The sequence below is a fragment of the Pezoporus flaviventris genome, unplaced genomic scaffold (assembly GCF_033815535.1).
Source record: "Pezoporus flaviventris isolate CSIRO_AGI_PZ_B2104156 unplaced genomic scaffold, CSIRO_AGI_Pfla_v1 ptg000089l, whole genome shotgun sequence".
Classification (NCBI taxonomy): Eukaryota; Metazoa; Chordata; class Aves; order Psittaciformes; family Psittacidae; genus Pezoporus; species Pezoporus flaviventris.
Window position 1 is genome coordinate 242,007 of NW_026892637.1, and position 20,641 is coordinate 262,647.

The 20,641-nt window shown below is 38.2% G+C and overlaps 1 protein-coding gene across 1 annotated transcript in view; it reads right to left on the reverse strand.

The window, feature by feature from the left end:
• Positions 1–459: 459 nt before the first annotated feature.
• Positions 460–20,641, reverse strand: part of CWC27 (CWC27 spliceosome associated cyclophilin) — a 123,726-nt gene continuing 103,544 nt past the window's right edge. The window contains exon 14 of the mRNA XM_061475703.1: positions 460–869. Within this exon, the coding sequence (XP_061331687.1) occupies positions 707–869 (163 nt within the window). The 3' untranslated portion in view covers positions 460–706. The remainder of the gene's footprint in view (positions 870–20,641) is intronic.

The following is a 20,641-nucleotide window of genomic DNA, read 5'->3' on the forward strand; positions in this document are numbered from 1 at the left end:
GTTTCCAGTACAGTGACAATTTAAGCAACCACTGCAGATTCAGCTTTTGTTCATGTGGTACACCTTGTGAATTAACGTTCCTAAAATTATGTATTATCCCAGCTTCCTAAACTGTAAATTTGTTTTGGAATATGTCTTTCAAAAGAAGGAGAATATGACCAGATTCTCAAATTAAACATAGGTTTGTTTCAGGAAAGCTGAGACCATTCTAAGGATTTCTGCAAGTGCATCTTTGTAACCCTGCAACAGTGGTAAAGGCAGGGTTTATTGTTCTATGTTTATATGCCTCTTCAAAAAATAATAAAAATAAGTATGCTTTCAGAAAATCTTAAGTCTGCAGATGGGCCTTCTGGTTTCACCCTTACTTAGACAAATTCTTATTTTTTTGAAAACTTTCTGACTGCTGCATATTTATGAAACAGTGATGGTGACTATAGCAATTAAAAGTACAGACGAAAGTCATGTCAGATGTTTTATTAAACATGTAATTCTACAAACCTTCAGAGAGGTTGGACAATAAATGCAATGAGAGCATTTGACTGCACAGCTTACGAAACAAGCTGTGCTTCACAACTGCACGACAGGTTCTTGAGAAATTCTTTTTCACACTTGTCCTGTGATATTTTTAGGAACTACAGCTTAGAAAAGAGCCAGCGCTTTACTGCAGTCACTTTCCAAGGCAGCTCTGGCTAGCTTTACATTCGTTTTATCTCCTTTCCTTTTTTTCTCTCATTATCTTCTTGCTTTCTTCTCTTCTCCTCTTAGTTACAGGATTCCGTGGATCATAGATCTCAAAAGTGTCTTCATCCTGCATACTTGCATCTTTCACCTTTCTGCTTCTATCTTCAAACTGAAGTATATGTGACATCCTACAAAAATAAAACATAAGTCAAACTCAGCAAAAGAACAGAAAGTTATGATATGTAATTATGATGTACATAACAAAATCATCGCACCGTGACCTATTTTTGTGTGTAGCAAAAAAAATCTGAACTAGGTTTTTTTTCCATTTTTGTTTGTTTTTCTTTTCTTAGTTGACCCTAAATATTATAGTGTAACCACTTTTGTGAAGACCCATTTTGAAAAGTACAGCTAGAGTTTGCTCTGCTGTTTTTTTTCACACGATGAACTCTCTTGTCTTGTTTTTTGCTGTCTTACAAATCTTCGCAAATGTACCGACTGTTTTTCCCAGAAATAGGGAGTGAATGTTCTCAAGTTTTCCCATTAGTCACTCTGGAGTTCCTTTCACTGTTAGGGGTTTACAAAATGGGGAAAGAGCTAGCATGGAAAATGCTTGAAGTAGGTGCACAGAAGATCAAAAAGGGAATGCTTCATGTGCTGCTGCTCCACCTTAATGTAGTTCAGATCTTACTTTTCAATTCTTTGAATACCAGACTAAACTAAATCTTTGCTCAATCCAATGTTTTTTCCACTGTTGATCAAAAATTTCGCACCATTAGATAATTCTCTATCTCAGCAAATTCCAGCAACCTGAAAAGATCACCACTACCAAGATCAAGAAGTGGGTCCATGTTAACCTCAGGAAGTTCAACAAGGCCAAATGCAAGGTCTTGCAGGTGGGTTGGGGCAAGGGAACTTGCATCAACACAAGCTGTGGGATGAAGGGATTGAGAGCAGTCCTGTGAAGAAGGACTTGAGGGTACTGGTGGATGAAAACCTGAACACAAGCTGGCTTCCGTGTGCACTCACAGCCCACAAGCAAATCGTATCCTGGGCTGCATCAAAAGGAGCATGGTCAGCAGGTCACCGAAGATGATTCTCCCCCTCTATTCTGCTGAGAACCAAACTGGAGTACTCCATCCAGCTTGAGTCCTCAGTACAGAAAGACACGGACCTGTTGGAGCAGGTCTAGAGGAGGTCCACAATGATCAGAGGGACGTAATGCCTACGAGGAAGGACTGAGAGAGTTGCATTTTTCTGGCTGGAGAAGATAAGGCTCTGGAGAGACCTTCTAGCAGTCTTCCAGTACTTAAATGGGGCCTACAAGATCATAGAATCATAGAATAGTTAGGGTTGGAAAGGACCTTAAGATCATCTAGTTCCAACCCCCCTGCTATGGGCAGGGACACCTCACACTAAAGCATGCAACCCAAGGCTTTGTCCAACCTGGCCTGGAACACCGCCAGGGATGGAGCATTCACAGCTTCCCTGGGCAACCCATTCCAGTGCCTCACCACCCTAACAGGAAGGAACTTCTTCCTTATATCCAATCTAAACTTCCCCTGTTTAAGTTTTAACCCATTACCCCTTGTCCTGTCACTACAGTCCCTAATGAATAGTCCATCCCCAGCATCCCTACAGCCCCCCTTCAGATACTGGAAGGCTGCTATAGATGAGGACAAACGTTTTAGCAGGACCTGCTGCGATAGGACATGGGTTTTAAACTAAAAGAGGATAGATTTGGACTAGATAATACGGAAGAAATATATGCTGGTAGTGAGGCACTGGAACAGATTGCCCAAAGAAGTGCTTGATGCCCCATCCCTGGAAACATTCAAGGTCAGGCTGGATGGTGCTCTAAGCAACCTGGTCTAGTTGAAGATGTCCCTGCTCTTTGATGGGAGGTTGGACGAGAAGACCTTTAAGTGTCCCTTCCAAGCCAAACTACTCTATGATTCTATGACAACACGGAGTCAGAAGTTTGTTAGCTGTAGCCAGGCAAGAAAGCCTGGAGCTTATCAACTATGGCCTTACTAGCAGGTGTCACTGAGGTGCCAATTTTCAGAAGCTGTCAAAAACTAGGAGTGTTAGCTTAGACAAATCTTAAACAAAATGATAAATTATTTACCCAAAAGAGAGAGAGATGGGAGGAAAAGAGACGAAAACCAAACCAAAGTTGCTTGTAAGTTAACTGACTGTAAATCTATTGATCTTTACTGACAAAATAACAAGAATTTGAATATACAGTTGTAGAAAAGCTGGTACTTATGAAACAAGAGACAAGTATAAAGTTCATATGTTCAATTAAAAAACTCCCAGCAAACCAAACCAAACAATTAAAAGATTTTTAAGTGAAAACAAACATGCCTAGGCAAAACCTGCATTCTATGTTTGTGTTCTGTATTAACCAGTTGCAAAAACATCTTTGATGGGACAACTTAAAATTAACTATACTGAACTTAATCTAAGCATATCAATCTTTATAGAATCATAGAATCAGAATGGTTTGGGTTGGAAAAAATACTGGAAAATCCAGGAAAAACAAGTCAGTATCAGAATGAAAGTTTTCTGGCCAATGGAAATACTGGTTTATCCGTCTCTTGAAACATGTTGCCCAGAGAAGTTGTGGCTGCCCCATCCCTGGAAGCGTTCAAGGCCAGACTGGATGGGGCTTTGAGCAACCTGGTCTAGTGGTAGGTGTCCCTGCCTGTGGCAGAGGTTGGAACTCATGATCTTTAAGGTCCCTTCCAACCCAGACCATTTTATGATTCTGTGTAAGAGTTTTTGAATTAAAAATGTTTTTCAAAGAGCTCCAGTGCAATACATGAAGAAAGGGAGGGAAGAAGAAGCAGCTCACTTACTGTAGATTACAATACAGTACTATTAGAGAAACTAGACAAAATTCAAAGCTATAGATTATAAGGGATCCATTGGAATGCTTTAGAAAAACCTTAAAAACAAAAATTGAGACTTTTCACCACAACTGATTCTGGACATGTGAGTTTCATAAATCTCTTATTGTACAGCACTGTTAGCATTGCCTGCATGTTGCCCTGTCCTATGGAAATACATAAGAGTTGTTTCCAGTGTATAAAACTTCAGTAGTTCATAACCCTGTACACACTACTAACACGAAAACTTATTTTTTTAGTCATACCTACAATTCAGAATAACATAATGTACCATCAGAGTGACTCATGATTGTGTATTTGTAGTTTAATTATAAAAACATTGTCTCACAGTGGAGGGACTGAAGTAATTTATTTTAGTTAACATGCTTTCTGAATTTGTCATATTCTTCTCAACTTATTAAAGATGAGCAATTGAACATTTTTTGAAGAAACACATACCAAATCACACTATCTGAGAATGAATTAAAATATGGTCTAAAGAAATGGAGTCATTCTTTGGTGAGTGGTTTTAGAGTGTGTTACATGAGTGTATGTAGAAAAGCAGTCACATTCAGCCATTTTGTGTTTGCAGGACACAACTGATAGGAATTAAAAATAAATAAATTTCTAAATCTTGGGTCAGGCCATACTATGTCCCAGGTAGCTTGCAAATTAGATGCAGTAGATTCAGACTTAGTAATGTTTACTTCTCCCCAAGAGCTGAAAGAAGTCATAGTCTCTGACTCCTATTCATAACTTTCCACTGAGGGGCTCCAAGCTGTGATTAAAAATAAGTCAATATTAAGAAACTTTTTGATATTCCCAGAATCAATTTCAGATGCAGCATCTCATAGGTGAAGCAAAATAAACACAGACTACGGTGGAGATGAAAAAAAAAAAAGCTTTCCTGAAATGAATTAAAGCTTATTTTTGCAAGTCACACATTTTCACAGGTAGAGCGTGTTTACATCTATGTAAATGGCAAATCATATTTAATCATGTTTTTTTTTTAAAAATCAAATCGTTTTCCTTCTTAATGAACATGGGAAGTATTTAATAATAATTTCTATATGAATTATTTGAATTTACAGTATTCTGACTCAATGCCCTCCAACAAAAATTTGCACTTGCAAAATTTTCCAAGTGCGGAGTTAGAGCTGCAATTCCACAAATGCAGGCTATTTTGTAATACATGAGACTTCCCTTGCTAAGTTTATAGCTCTCTTCACTTCTGCATGCTCCTGGGTTCAGCAGGGAGCTGGCTGCCCAGCCGTGCTTCTGCAGTCACTGCGCTGAAAGCTCTAACTTCATGTCTTTATCTCTGTCTCTGGGAACCTACTAGCTTGTGCTTATCATGGCTTGTTGACAGTTAATTTTAAACAAGACATACAACTTTAAAACACATCTTTTTTTTTTTTTCAGAATTGGAAGGGTATTGATATTCTCAGGTAATGCTTTTTGCAACAGTCTGCAAACAAGACTGCTTCTTCAATTACGAGAATCGCAGCTTCTGTATGTCCTTGAGTTTGTCAATTCTCCTACACAAAACTCAAAAGAAAAAAAAAGGTTTTGTAGTTTAGGGTTTTTTTGCTTAGTTTTAATAAAATAGCTTGCCAAACCAGATGATTCTGGGTTTAAAGTATCCGGGTGTTCAAACTATGGACTTCCTTTAGAAGAAGTAACTACAACATTAATTTCTTAACCTGTTTTATTAAGTTCTGCAAAACAGAACCAGCAATCTTAGCATGGACTTATTGCTGGAGAGGGTTGATTTTTATGCCAGCCAGATGATAGCATCCTACAGGTTAATCACTGTCATACCCCATGTAATGGCAGAGCAGCTGTTCTGCTGTGCTGAACTTCTTTCCTTCAGTGTTACTGAAGGACATTCAGTAGTTGGCTCTCTTATGTATTTAAAAAATGAAATGTCTTGAAACATTAGACTGAAATACCTGAATACATTTAATACAGAGACAGCACAGGATTGCAAAGGCATGTGGATACTCTCCTGGCCTATTGATATTCCCAGGTAAATGCTTTTTGCAACAGTCAGCAAACAAGACTGCTTCTTCAATTATGAGAATTGCAGCTCCTGTATGTCCTTAAGCTGTGGAAACTAATACATTACTTTGGAGATCAGTCTGGTTACCTTCTAGGAGGTAACAAGGAGAATGCTGGCTGCAAATGAAGCTAACAAAGAAACTTCAGTACACCAAAAAGCTTTCAAGAGCTATTACAGTACAATTAAACCGTCTCCCTGATAGTCCACCATAGGCAACAACGTATTTACCAACTGTGCATCAAAGAATAAACCACCTACACAGTGCTCTTGAGGGAGACTAAACCAGTTTATTCAGGAGACAGATCATGTTCTTTTGAACCACTCTAGTGAGATGGTACTTGTAAGAAAAGATATGATACACAGTAATGCCTCTGGTGTTCAGATGTGCGAGTCATGCACTGGATCTGAACCATGTGCCAGCTGCTGACAGGTGGCAGTGATGTTAAGTGTAGCATAAACAGAAGTCCGGTATCACAACAGCTCTGTCCTTTCCAATACTGCCCTTTGGAAGAAACTAAAGCGGCAGTCAGTAAACTGAATCATTCTGAAATTCAGCAAGAGCAAGGAAGCATTCTGCTTTCACACCAGTGATAAATCTCCAGGTGCAAACGCACTGCGTGTATCAGTTTTTTTATACTAACTGAATGAAAGTGCCAAGCTGCATTGCTTAATTCCACACTTGCTTATCAAACTGTTACCAGCTCATCTACTGCCCATTCAACTTTCCTTGCACAAGTGACTCTACAGCATGCTGTTTGGTGCCTCTGACACTGCAGGGGAGAGCCTGGGAAAGCATCTTGCTCTCACCTATGACAGCATTTTAAACAGATGAGCTTTGTGGTAAATCACCAACAGGTGTGGACAAAAGTGATGCTGCCCCAACCCTGTTGTGAGGGTAACAGCTTTTGCCAGGCAGGCAGTAACTTCCTAAGCAGGATTCATTTGGAGGTGCCTGCACAAAACATGGCAGCTGCTGCCTTTGTTTCTGCAAATACAGCTTTTCAGTTTCCAGATGCAGAACTGTATGTTAACTGTGTTACAGACAGTACACCCAAATTGGTGCTAAGAACACCGGTAAAAAAACACATACTGCTTTTAAATGCAGATTGAGTTAAGCAACCAATCACATTCTATAAAATTTACAGTGTTAATGCTTTCGGTACCTCATGAAACAATGGTAATCCAATCAGTAGTTCAGAAGCGATAACGATGCGATAATCTACATGACTGAGATAATATACAAAGACTTCTCTAAAAGAGCATCCATCCTTCTGTGGCTGATGAGTCAGAAGTGGTAACAAGGAACATCAGGCCCCAACCCTTGTATGATTTCCCAGAAGAAAATGGGCAGTAGCTAGGTAAAAGGTAATTTTGGCAGGGGGCAGCAGGACCAGTGACTTAAGACCCACAGACTAAAAAGGGAAAGACTGAGCCTTCACGCCTAATTAGCATGAGAAGCAAGAGGGACTTTTAACCAATAAAGGGTGGAATACTAATTAATGAACAAATTGGGTAACTCTCAACCGATGTTCACTGATTTCCTTGTCAAAATGTTTAAATAGCTTAAAGTTACAATTATCGGGGGTGCTTGATTTGTAGAGACCTCTACAGAGCACCCTGCGCAGAATAAACAATGTCTCCTTTCTAAACCAGACTTTGTGTCTTTCCTTTAGAAAGCCCCCAAACGGCAACAGTATCAGAATTTTGCAAATTATTCCTACATTTTATGAAAGTTGGTTGCTCTCTCTGTCAGGATGCTTAAAATGAACAAAGCAGAAGTATTTGTGTCAAGAAATTCTGTTTTCTGTTGCATTTTACAGACTGTCTAAACAAAAAAGAGAGACCAGTATGGACCATAACTGCCATTTACTTCCAAGTTCAACATCACTTGCAGGTAACATGCTACCCAATCTAATTACCACCAATGCACTATATATTTAGAAGAAAAAAAATGAGAGGCACTCCAGCACTACTGCTTTCCTTAAATTGTATTATATTTGCCATTACCATTTGCTTTCAAATATTCTAAATGGGTATGTTAAACTATAAGCATTAATGCAGGAAACACTGTAACACCCTCATGATAAGTAGGCAGTGGGTAGGAATGTAGCTTATATGAATAGATGAGAAAATCCACAGATCAAAGCAAAGTGAGACCTCTCTCCTAAGGAAAAAAAAAATCACCTGTTCTGGAAGAATGGACTCAGTAGTGGGTGGCACAGAAGAGGAGAAGCAGCTGAGGAACACTGAGAGACAGCTGACAGACCAACAAGGAAAATAACCTGAGGAAGGTAAAGACTAAAACCACAAAAGTATAAGAATGAAACACAAAAACAGAGAAAAAGAGACTGAATAAAATGTAAATAAAGTTAAGAAAAATGTCAAATGACAACTGAAAAGCATTTTGAACCAAGACAAGAGACCAAAGTACAAACAAGACAAAAATAATGTCAAAACTATAAAACAATGGGAAATTTGAAGGAGTAACAATCTGTGGCCATAGGTTTTTGCTGTGATTGTTACCACTAAGAGATTACACTTTCTTGTTTTACTGTTTGCTTCCACCATTCCACATTCCTTTGTTCCTCTTTTCCTAATGATCAGACCAATCATCCCTCCAATTCTTTTGTACTTTCATAAAACCTTATGTTTTTCAAATTTATTGACTTGCTATTTAAAAAGAGAGATAACACTTGCTATTCAGGTCTAACTAAATTCAAATAATTAGTTATTCCATGTAACTTTCTAATTTTTTTTTTTTTAAAAGCTTAGAACAGTATTCTGACAATTAGTACAAATACATGTATTTGCCATATTGCTGTCAACATCACAGGTTAAGTATTAAATTTTACACCAAAATAACACTGTTTCAATCCATATTAGTGAATACAGGAAAGAGCACAGATTTTAGATTGAAATTTAGACTTCATCATTGCTATTAATACTCCCACCCCTAAATGAGGTTTATTTCATTTCTGCAAGACCCAAAATTATTATTCCAGCTTTCAGATGAATGAAGTACTATTAGTCTATAGCATTCCAGCATTTAGATGTTAACAATGGACATAATGTATTATTGCTGCTCTTGCACATAGCAAAAATCTCCCCAGTTTTAAGCAAGCAAAACTAATAAAAATAGGCTTTAAAAAAATTTATACAAACTCAGACTGTACACTTCTGTTAACTTTACTAGCTTTTTGAGATTGCATTACAATTATTGGAGGATGAAGGAATTGATTTAACCTCTTCAGAATAACCAGTAAGTTGCAGGTCCTCCACAGGCCAAAGAATGAATTGTCAGCATAAAACGATCAGAACTTTTGCAGGTATTTCTAACATGATACTACATTGACAAATTCTATTTGAATCTGAAACTCAATTGAATATTATATGCTCAGTTTTACCTGAAAATACTAACTGCAAAAATATAAGAAACTAATAATTTCATTAAATAGGTGGTAACCAGGTCATAAAACCCAAAAAGATACTTCAGTTTTTACAAAGCTAACAACAAAGTAAACTCTTCCTCGTGAAGACTACTGTAACAGAGCATCTTCCCATTGTTCAAGATAGTATTAAGTATTTATTTTCCTCTTGAAATAAAACTTATTTGTAAATAACCTTCCAAGAGAAAGGGAAAATCAACTTAACTACAAAAAAACTCATCCAATTCAAAAGATACCAAAAGCACTGGGGAAAATGTGGTTAGTTCTTAGTATCAGAATTATAAATACATAAACCCATGACTGACCTATGATTCTAATCAGTAAATATTTTTCTATTAAAAATTTAGCTACTCTATTTTTATATCACATCTGTTCCATGACAATTCATATATACTATTTAGACTATATCCTTATCACCTTCTAAAAGATGTTAAGTAGTTTGATGAAAGAAGCTGGGTGCTTTAAATAGACAGCTGCTCCTAGCAGAGCAGATTGGTATGGAAGACTATAATGCATATTCCAGATGTTGTTCCAGACAGTGTACCAGTGTAGAAAAACTTTACACAGCATTTACTATATGGACATGGGAACCGCCACATCGGAATAGACCAATGATCCACCCAGTCTAGCATCCTGTCTCTGCCAATAGCTGGTACAATATCTGATACTCTAGAAGTCAGCAAATCACCTTCCCAAATTAACATGGTCACTACTTTATAACCAGAGCAGAGAGTCAGTGTGAGGGGAAGGACAGGAGAGCATTTCTAGGACAAAAATACTCAGACTTTTATACAGCATTCTCTGTACACACTTACTTCTCTTTTGTCCCTCCCCCTCTCCATTCTGAGTATGTCCAAATCTTTACCCTTTACACTTCATTGAATGAGGTGAAGCTGGGGTGCTTGGAAAGGTGTGTAAATACACTGGAAGCTTAAGCTAGGCTATTAAAAGATTTAAAAGATTATATTCATTCTTCACTAGGTTTGCTGGCAATAAATAAAACATAAGATTTCCAGACAGTAAATGTAACACTAGATATCCCTTGAGTAAAGCATGGATCATCTCTGAATTTAAGTCAAACAGTAGTTGATTCCAGGCCCAGATGCCTAGTCCAAATAAACTTAGACATGGAGGAATTAACAAAAAATAAACAAACAAAAAGCCTACCCCAAATACTCTGAGTTTCTCAGGCATGCAGAAAAGCTAGAAGCAATAAATATACGACTTCAGCAGCAGAATTTGTTAATACAAAATTACTCACTGAAGCAGCAGGCTAGCAGCTAGCATTTACATATCAAGGTTTGACCACGTTCTAGCAGTAGAGGAGAGAAGGTGGAAAAGGGTTTTTTTCCCCCATTAAATGTTAGAGGCAGTACTAAAACCCAAACAAATGCTGGATTTTTTGCCAAACAGAAAAGAAACCCCTCTTTACAATCTGTTTCTAATACAGACCTCTGGCATTCATTTATCCTTTGTAACAATCAAGTAAGTATTTTGTCAAGTTTAAAATGCAGTTGAGTTAATCAATGGCCTTAGCAGGAGAGACCTAATACAGAGCCAGTTTTTCCAGACTAGTGGAGGAACCTTGGCTCAAGTCTGGATGGGAGGAGGGGAGCAAACATGGCTTTAATCCATCTTTGTGCCTCACTGGCATAAATTACAGCAGCACTTTTTCTTTCATTCCCCAAGCTAGCATCGGCATGTGAAAAAGACTGCTGCTTAGTTTTCAGGAGCTTACTATGTTTGTTACAGTAAAGCTTCTGCAACTCAATCTGCAGAGACTGGTGCTAATCTTGAGGAAGCCGTATTTCAAAATCCTCAGTCTTAGGTATTATAGCAAAGAAAGAGACTGCATTTTAGAAAACTTGTATAAAGGCAACTTTATGAATGAAATCTTCCAATATAAAAACAGTCTGACGAATTTCAACATTTACCTGATTCTGAAAAAGCAATTTAATAAAAAAACCCCAAACAACATAAACAACACCAAAACCCCCTCAAACTCAAACCAATTCTAGCCTACTCTCTCCGACACACATCAGAAAGGTGGTGCCTTGATACTTTTTTTAGTCCTTAATCTCTCACAGCCACAAATCCTTTCACCAGGGGAATGCAAAGTAAATAAAACACTGTGTATTCCCACTCCCAACTGCACCAGATTTCTCACTGCAACCAATGCTAAATATTCTGAGATGTTTTCCTTGTCTTATTAGCAAAAACATTTTCTGAAGAAGATCAAGGACATAGCTATTGGTGCTGGACAGAAAATACCATCATTGAATATACAGATTTGTTTGTTTGTTCTGGAGTAAAATATAGCTGTCTCTACAAACTGGGTAAGAAATTATACAGTCAAATTGCAATGAATGTCCTGGCGGAGAGTGCTTAGCTGCCCAATGTTGTCACAATATTTAACTGGCCTTACTGGTAATTTTACAAAATTCAGAACTAGGAACAGATGACAGAGTTTGACATATAAACCAGACTGCAAAATGAGTCCCACTGAATTTCAGTTCAGACCCATTCCCTTTATTTTTTGCTATAATCAGCTGATTGGATCAATGCAAAATTGTATTTTGTGACCAAGAAGACATCTTTGAATGTCTTTTAAGAACCGCAAGATTTTAAACAACCTATTTAAGTGAACAGTGACATCAAATTCCACATGAATTGTTTTTAATCCTTGCTATCTTAAATGAGGTTTGTCATAAATAACTAAGATGATAATAGTCATGCCAACATCAGCATTACACAACATGCACATAAACCAATCTATTAAGCAGGATCTGAAATGCCTTTTTGTTTGGGATGGAAGACCTTTACTCACATAATTTTCACAAGAACCTTTTAACTGTAAATTGATTCACTTTGATTTAAAAAAATGCCTGTTTTTCCTATCCTCAAATTAACCAACATTTAGAATAGTTCAGACTCAATAAAGGTAACTAACCATAAGAATTATAAACTGAAAAAACATGTGAAAACCTCATTCCAAATTCTCATTTTACTGTTTTTTTTTCTGGTCCCACAGTATAACTTTAAGCTAAATGGATTTATGTTATTTCATATAAAAAGAAAGAGTAAGTTTCAGAGTCTAGACATCCTCCCAAAAATACTTAAATGACTGTCTCATTTACATTTGTCGCTTAGTTACATCTATGACAATGTTCCATGGGGAAGAAAAAAGTTGATCTCTTTTAAAGATTAAGAAGCTTTGTAGTTCACATTTAACACCTCACATTTCACCCAGGAAACATTGCAGCCGTTCAGTTACAAAGCACTGGAACAACGTGCTATTGATTAAATGAACTATGTAGCCTGCTGGCAGTCACAGTCAAATTCTAAATGGCTGTAGAGCGCATTACGGACAGCAGATAGCAGCCAGTGATGAGATCTGAATCCAGAAAAAGAAATCCTAAACTTCTAGCCGGGTGCAGAATGAAGGAAAAATTACTGGGCTCCACTGCAACACAAACTCCAAAACCAACTGGAGGTCTACTTGCAGCCCTGACTTGTGAATTGATGGGATTAATAACAGAACAAACCCCTCTACTGAGGATGATACAAACTTTGGCTGCTTCCCTAGTGGCAACAATAGTTTAAATGTACTTCATATAATCATGTTCATCTGGTAAGAAACAGCTTTCACATGTTAATATTCCAGTTTCTGCACCGAATATTGAAGGTCCAGCAGGATGAATTGGGCATCTTCCATCAAATGTAAATTAAAGAAGTAACAATACGTAAAACCATACTTCTTTGGACTCAGATTACCAGCATTGAAACAGTTTTCAAGCAAGAACAGAATATTACCTCAATGCAACGTTCATATACCAATACCTTCTGGTGCTTTTCCAGTATTTGCTACCTATTAGCTATTATGTAATTCAGCTAAGAACCTTGTTTAGAAGTGAAGGGGTGGGTATACCTTTTCAGTCAATCCAAGAAAAAAAAAAATCACCATAATTTGCTAGCTTACATCTCCAAGTTTTTTAAGGTACTGTAAATGATTGGTTTGGTGTGCAATGTAATCCACCCCTCTCCTTCCCTCCCTGGTAGTAAGGAGTGATGCTCCTTTTAAGTTTTGGGTTACTTGATCATGACAATTACACTTTAAATTCAAGAATGCTATCAGAGTTGGTTTGTAAATCTTGTGCGTTTTATCTGTGAGAATGCACAATGAGGATCCTCACAGAAATATCGTAACTTGATTTGGCAACTGGTGAGCTTTAATGAAGAAAACCAGTGCATATTTTTTTTGCAGAAACTTCCATCAGTTCAAAACTGTCTGTATTGTAAAATTCCTCATAGGAATAGAGATACTTCAGTATGTCAATAAATCTAGCAGTTTCATTCAGGAAGCCTCTGCTTGTTTTCAAAGATCAGAGAAAGAAGAGTGGAAGACAGTCCAGAATTTTGGTTAAGGATATGACAGGTGGATTTTAATAGCAGGGAATCCGTTCCTTCCAAAAAGACCAGTATTCCATCTGGAAAAGTGTAGATACGTATTTCATACTGTCCTGGTTTCAGCTGTAACAGTTATTTTTTCCTTCCTAGTAGCTGGTGCAGTGCTGTGTTTTGGCTTTAGTCTGAGAACAATGTTGATAACGCATCAATGTTTTAGTTGTTGCGCAGTAGCACTGACTCTGATCAAGGACGTTTCTGTGTTTCATGCTCTGCCAGTGAGGAGGGACACAAAAAGCTGTGAGGAAGCAGAGACAGGACACCTGACCCAAACTAGCCAAAGGGGTATTCCATATCACAGCACGTCATGATCAGTATAGGAACTGCGGGGAGGGAGTTACCCAGAAGGCCTGAATTGCTGCTTGGGTCAGGCTGGGTATCGGCCAGTGGGTGGTGAGCAATTGTATTGTGCATCACTTGCGTTTACTGGGTTTTTTCCTTTCCCCTTTAGGTTTTATATTCTATCCCCTTGTTATTTCCCTTATCATTATCAGTATTATTAGTAGTGGGTTTATATTAATTTAGTTATTGGACTATTCTCACCCCAACCTGTGGCGTTTACATAGTTTCATTCTTTTGATTCTCTTCATCATCCCACCCAGGGGGTGGCAGGGACGGGGGATGTGAGTGAAGGGCTGCGTGGTGCTGGGCTTAAACCATGATACACTTCGTAAAGATGTAAGGCTGACAGAAATTCAGCTGTAAAGACCTGTTTTTAAGAGTAAAGAGTCACAGTTTAATGTCAAACTGAAAACATGAATGTGGTAGGGTAGTCAGTTCACGTCCATTTATGACTTTACTAGAAGAATTGACACAACATCTGCATAATCTGAAGTTTTGTGAAAAGTATTTGAAAATTTATTGGAGTATTTCAAATTCATGTGATTTGGCAAACAGGAATGGTAGTATGAAAAATAGGATACCATTCAGAAAGTGCAGTGGCTGAATTTCTGTAAGAGCCATCAACAGCATGAGTACAGGACAGAGCTAGGTTAGGTAAACATTCAGTAGAAAAAAATCGTGGCCTAGAAGGGATTGGAAACCAGGTGTGAAAGAAACAATGACAAATAAAGTAATCCTTCCACTCAACACTGACAAAGACTTCTAAGCGTTGTATCTAGTCTCAGATTTCACGATTTGAAAGAGAGATGAACCACTCAGTATTAGTTGATGGGAGGGTGTTTCAGAGTACTAAGTATTACTCTTACCCTATTTGAAGGGGAATATTTTGCACAGACTAACTAAAGCAACCAACCTTTGAATATATTTGAGCGCATCAGATTTTTTTTCTCCCATAACTGGATTTCTCTGTGGAAAATATGACATGCTCACAAGATCTGCATCATCAGTTTCATTATCTGCAGTTGCTATAATACTTTCTGGACTGAAATACGTTTTACTATAGCTGCAACTATTTAATTTTATAATCAGAGCTCTGAAGTGGCACTACAACCTGACGGGGTGTCACATGAATGCAACTATAAGTACACAGCAGTCTAAGCCCTAAAGAAGAGGATGAGCAGCAGTCTTCTGTATAAAGTGTAGTTTTTGCACAGTGTTTTTACTTCCAAATTCAGGCCTATACAGAAATCCAGTTAGGAAGTACTACGCATATTAATTAATCTATTTGAGTCTTCTGCTGTGACACATCCTACAGGTTCAAACTTAAATGGGGAAAGCTCAGGTTAGATATAAGAAGTTTGTACTGTGAGGGTCCTGAGGCACTAGAAGAGGTTGCCCAAAGAAGCTGTGAATGCTCCATCGCTGGCAGCATTCAAGGCCAAGCAGGATGGAGTCTTGGCTGACATGGTTTAGTGTACCCTGGCAGGGGAGTTGAAAGTAGATGATCTTAAGGTACATTCCAACCCAAACTATTCTATCATTCTATTCTATGATATTTGGTTTTCATACTATTAGTTTCTAAGCAGATGACACCTCACTGCTCATGTGATGAATCTCATCTATATTTTGGTGAAAAGTCTTCCTGGTAAGACTTTAAGCCTACAGTGAGCAACTGAGTTCTGCCAGATCATCAGTACCTACTTCTGCAGCACTCTGTAAAACCTTTGTGAAAGAGAAGAATGAAGTCATGCATCTGACTCTCTTATTTGGACTGTAATCAAATAAATGATCAAACAGCACTGAAGACATCTGACAAATTATGAAAAGAAAAGCATAACAACAGAATAATACAGAACCACATGGACAATAATGCTTGTGCATGGAAGAACTAGGATCAGCCATGTCTTCCTGAGGTAGCCAGATGCTGTAAAAACGTGTCTGTCTACTTATTTGCAGACATTTTTATTGTTATGAGTACCCTTTCTGGCAGTACATACCATGTTTATTTTTATACTTTTGAATTCTGGGGGGGAAATTGCATTTTGATTACTGCAGACAGATATATATATATATATATATAATCATGCTCACAGAGCAGTAGAGTTTGCAATAGAAGGTCTCAGCAAAGATTCTGGTATTTCATGTTAAAACTTAGCATTACGCATTTCTCTTCAGCTCTCTTCACAACACTTCCTCAGATGCCTTCACAGACAGTGAAATCTGGTAATAATTATCAAACAGCATACACACTGTTTACAATAGAGTCATATTTCTTCTTTTTTTCTTGCATAAAAAGTAGAATGCTGCTGAAAAGTGCCCAAATGTCTGCTATATGCCATGCCAATACAGCAGCTCAGCCAAAAATGCAGAGAGAAGTTTGCCAAATAAAAAAAAAATAACAAATTGGTAATGGTTTCTATCCTGACAGAGAATGAAAATTATACCTCAATGTGTGGCCACTCATGTGGACACATAAAAATGTCTTAGAGGCAATCATTTTACCTCAGATAACACACCCTGATAGTAGAGCAAAGCATACTGGCAGGCTTTCACTTCCCATAAAAACAGCAACCATGACCTACAAAATGGCCTGGAGGACTCACATGATTTGTGCATATCGTATATACATATGCTATACTTTAATTATATTTAATAAAAAACAAATAAAGTAGAATTACTGTCATTTGAGGAATGGATTTGTATTAAGAGAGTTTAAAAATCTAAGTTGTTATAGTCATATTCCAATACAACAAAGACACTGAAAACGTAAACCCTTATAGAAAACGTAAACTCTTATACCAACATATGAAATGTAACTTCCCAAGTGACTGTAATAATCATTAATAGCTTTTGGAAGACTTCACTGCATTGCCGATGTTCTATGTGTTTATAGCCAACTTATGTAATATGTACATTTTACAATTTATGTAGCTTCAAAGTAAATTCTTTAAAAATAAGACTCTCATCTGTCTGCAAGTTAACATGCACATTTAATATGCTGCAAAATTAATAATATAACGTTTATTATTAGTCTATTATGTAGTTTCACATTATTTTAACTCTTAATTTTAGTGCAATTCTGAACGTAGTGTTATTTTCTAAACAAAAATACAACTTCATAAGCTGAAATTGCAACACTCCATTCAGTATGAATTACTTACAGAAAAAAAATTCTATTGCCAATTAGATGTCAGTAATTACTTGGAAAGAGGGATAGAGACCTAACTTTATAAAAGTCTTTAAAAGACTGATTATGTTTCTGTGATAAGAAAATACCAGACAGGAAGACCAGTCCTTCAGGTTCATGTAAAGGCTACATAGGAGAGGTTTATACTGGACATGGGAGGTTTAGACTGGACATTAGGAAGCACTTCTTTACCAAGATGGTGGCCAAACCCTGGAACAGGCTTCTCAGAGAGGTGGGCGATGACCCGAACCTGTCAGTGTTTTAGAGGCATTTGGACAATGCCCTTAACAACATGCTTTAAATTTTGGTCAGCGTTGAAGCAGTCAGGCAGTTGGACTAGACAATTGTTGTAGGTCACTTCCAACGGAAACAGTCCATACTATAATTCCTGGAGAACTCAGAAGCAGACTTACAGCTCAGATAGGAGCTCAGAATATCAGTGAAATCCAAGGACCTCAAGATTTATGCTGTATGTTATCCCTTATCCTCAAAGACTGAGACAGGAAAAAACATAATGAAGTAAGACCACATGGTTTGAAGAAACAACCAAATAGATGGCTACAAGTGAAAAAATAGTAGCAAGTTAGTAATAAGAGTTAACCTGAAATGGGCAAGATTTAGGAAATTACTTTATCTGTTGTTTGAAAAACTATAATCTAAAGCCAAGATGTTTATGTTTTGATTTGTCTTTTAAAATATTATCTTCTAAAGAATATAAGCAAGGAAAGCAAGTCTGAATTTCCAGATAATGCCATTAACATCAAAAGTAAAAAGAAAACTTTTTCTTTGGAAACCTAACCTGCATTTATATTTTAAAATACCATGCTCCATTCTTCTTGGATACAATAAATGGGACAACCATGAGGGGTAAAGAGACAGAGACAGTGCATTTTCAATGACAGATATGCCAAGATAATCTGTTAAGATGAAAGCAGACTATGCTAATGCCCACAAACCCTCCCCCCCCAGCAAATAAAATACTGAAAAAATAAACACACTCATTACACACTACTTGTGTAAAAATGTGGTTTTAAAAAAATGGCAAGAATTCTATATAGCCAAATAGTTACACTAGTAGTATAGCCAAGTACCATACTACTAGTGTTACTCTGCCAGTTCATATGTCTGAAGTTTTCTGCAAATCCTAGAATTTCCCTTGTGAGGTCTCAGTTCGATTCACTGAAAAGCAAGAAGGTGTGAATGTAAAGTTGCAGAATTTGTGTAGCTTTATCTTACTAAATTAAAATACATTCCATGATTCAAACAAGAAAGGATCAGTTACCCAAGACTGACCTAAAATTTTAGCCTCATCAACACATCTGGCCTCAGAATTTGCAATTCAGCCTACCTTTAAATTTTAAGATTTAACTTTTTTTTTAAGGAATGTATCTTCAAGTAGCCTTAAGATATTTTGATTCAAAACATAAAACTTAAACATTTTTATAATATAGTTTACTGTAACTTGATGTGTAACTTCCAGATAATTGAAGAATTTAATTTATCAATGTGTGGAAAAAAATGTAAGTAAAGATGTCAAATGCATTTTTCCTTCCCTGTCTTGTCTTCTCTCATGGTGTTTTTTTATGGTGTATTTTCTCACTTCAATTTGCAAACCTTTTTCATTTGTAGAATGACAGTGAAAACAACAGTTTAGTCAGCCTGCATTTCCTACCAATGCTAACTGTCTTCTCATCTGAGAAAAGCAACTTCATTAACATGGTTATGTATGTATGTATAAGCCCTCTCACAACAGATGCAGGATGCTTTAATCACATTTAGTTACCTAATTTCTGCTTAAAAAGGGTGCCTATTCTACATGTTTGTACATTTTATTTTTTCTCATTATAATAATTCAGTTTTTTTTTCAGGTTGGGGAACAAACAAGAGGAATTAGAGATGTGTGCACATCTATGGGGGTATGATATAATAGGCATCACAGAAACATGGTGGGATGGCTCCTGTGACTGGAGCGTTGGAATGGAAGGTTACAGGCTCTTTAGGAAGGACAGGCCTGGCAGGTGGGGAGGGGGAGTTCCCCGTTATGTTAGGGATAGGCTGGAGAGTATGGAACTGTCTGGGGACGGGTGAGCAGTCAACAGAGAGTTTGTGGCTCAGGGTTAAAGGGAGAACAGCAATAGGAGACATTACTGTGGGGATCTGTTACAGACCGCCTGATCAAGGAGAACCTGAGGATGAAGCACTCCATAGACAGATAGGAAAAGCCTCATGCTCACAGGCCCTTGTCCTCATGGGTGACTTCAACCACCCTGACATCTGTTGGAAGGACGGTACGGCCCGGCACAAGCAATCCAGGAGGTTCCTCGATTGTGTAGAAGACAACTTCCTTCTGCAAGTAATAGAGGAGCCGACAAGGAGAGGTGCCATGCCTGACCTCGGGCTCACCAACAGGGAAGGGCTGGTTGGAAATGTGACGCTCCAGGGCAGCCTTGGATGCAGCGATCATGGGATGGTCGAATTTGAGATCCTCAGGACAGTGAGAAGAGCGTGCAGCAAGCTCACTGCCCTGGACTTCAAAAGAGAAGACTTTGGCCTCTTCAGGAACCTGCTTCGGAAGGTTCCATACAGGATACAGTCCTAGAGGGCAGAGGGGCCCAAGACTGTTGGTTGATATTCAAGGATCACCTGCTACAAGCTCAGGAGTGTTGCATCCCAACCAGAAGGAAGTGCAGCAGGAGGGCCAGGAGACCTCCTTGGATGGATAAGGAGATGCTGAGGAAAATTCAAATGAAAAAAGAGGTTTATAATAAGTGGAAGCAAGGACAGGTGGCATGGGAAGAATACAGGGATGTTCTCAGGGAAGCTAGGGACCAGGTTAGGAAAGCTAAGGCTCAGTTAGAATTAAACTTAGCTAGAGGTATTAAAGATAACAGGAAGGGATTCTACAGGTACACAGCAAATAAAAAACAGACTAGGGAGAATGTAGGCCCCCTCAGGAAGATCTCAGGAGAACTGGCTACGCAGGATTTGGAGAAGGCTGAGGTTCTGAATGACTTCTTTGCCTCAGTCTTCACTGGCAAATGCTCTGACCACACCACCCAAGTCTTGGAAGGCAGATGCAGGGACTGTGAGAATGAAGACCTTGAGCCCACTGTAGGAGATGATCTGGTTCGAGACCATCTTAAAAATCTGAATGTACACAAGTCCGTAGGTCCTGATGAGATCCATCCGCGGGTCCTGAAGGAGCTGGTGAATGAAGTTGCGAAGCCACTGGCCATCATATTTGAGAAATCATGGCAGTCAGGTGAAGTTCCCGATGACTGGAAAAAGGGAAATATAACCCCCATTTTCAAGAAGGGGAAAATGGATGACCCAGGGAACTACAGACCAGTCAGTCTCACCTCTGGGCCTGGCAAAATCCTGGAGCACATTCTCCTGGAAGGCATGCTAAGGCACATGAAAAACAACAAGGTGCTTGGTGACAGCCAGCATGGCTTCACTAAGGGGAAATCCTGCCTGACCAATTTGGTGGCCTTCTGTGATGGGGCTACAGAACTGATGGACAGGGGTAGAGCAGTTGATGTCATCTACCTGGACTTGTGCAAAGCGT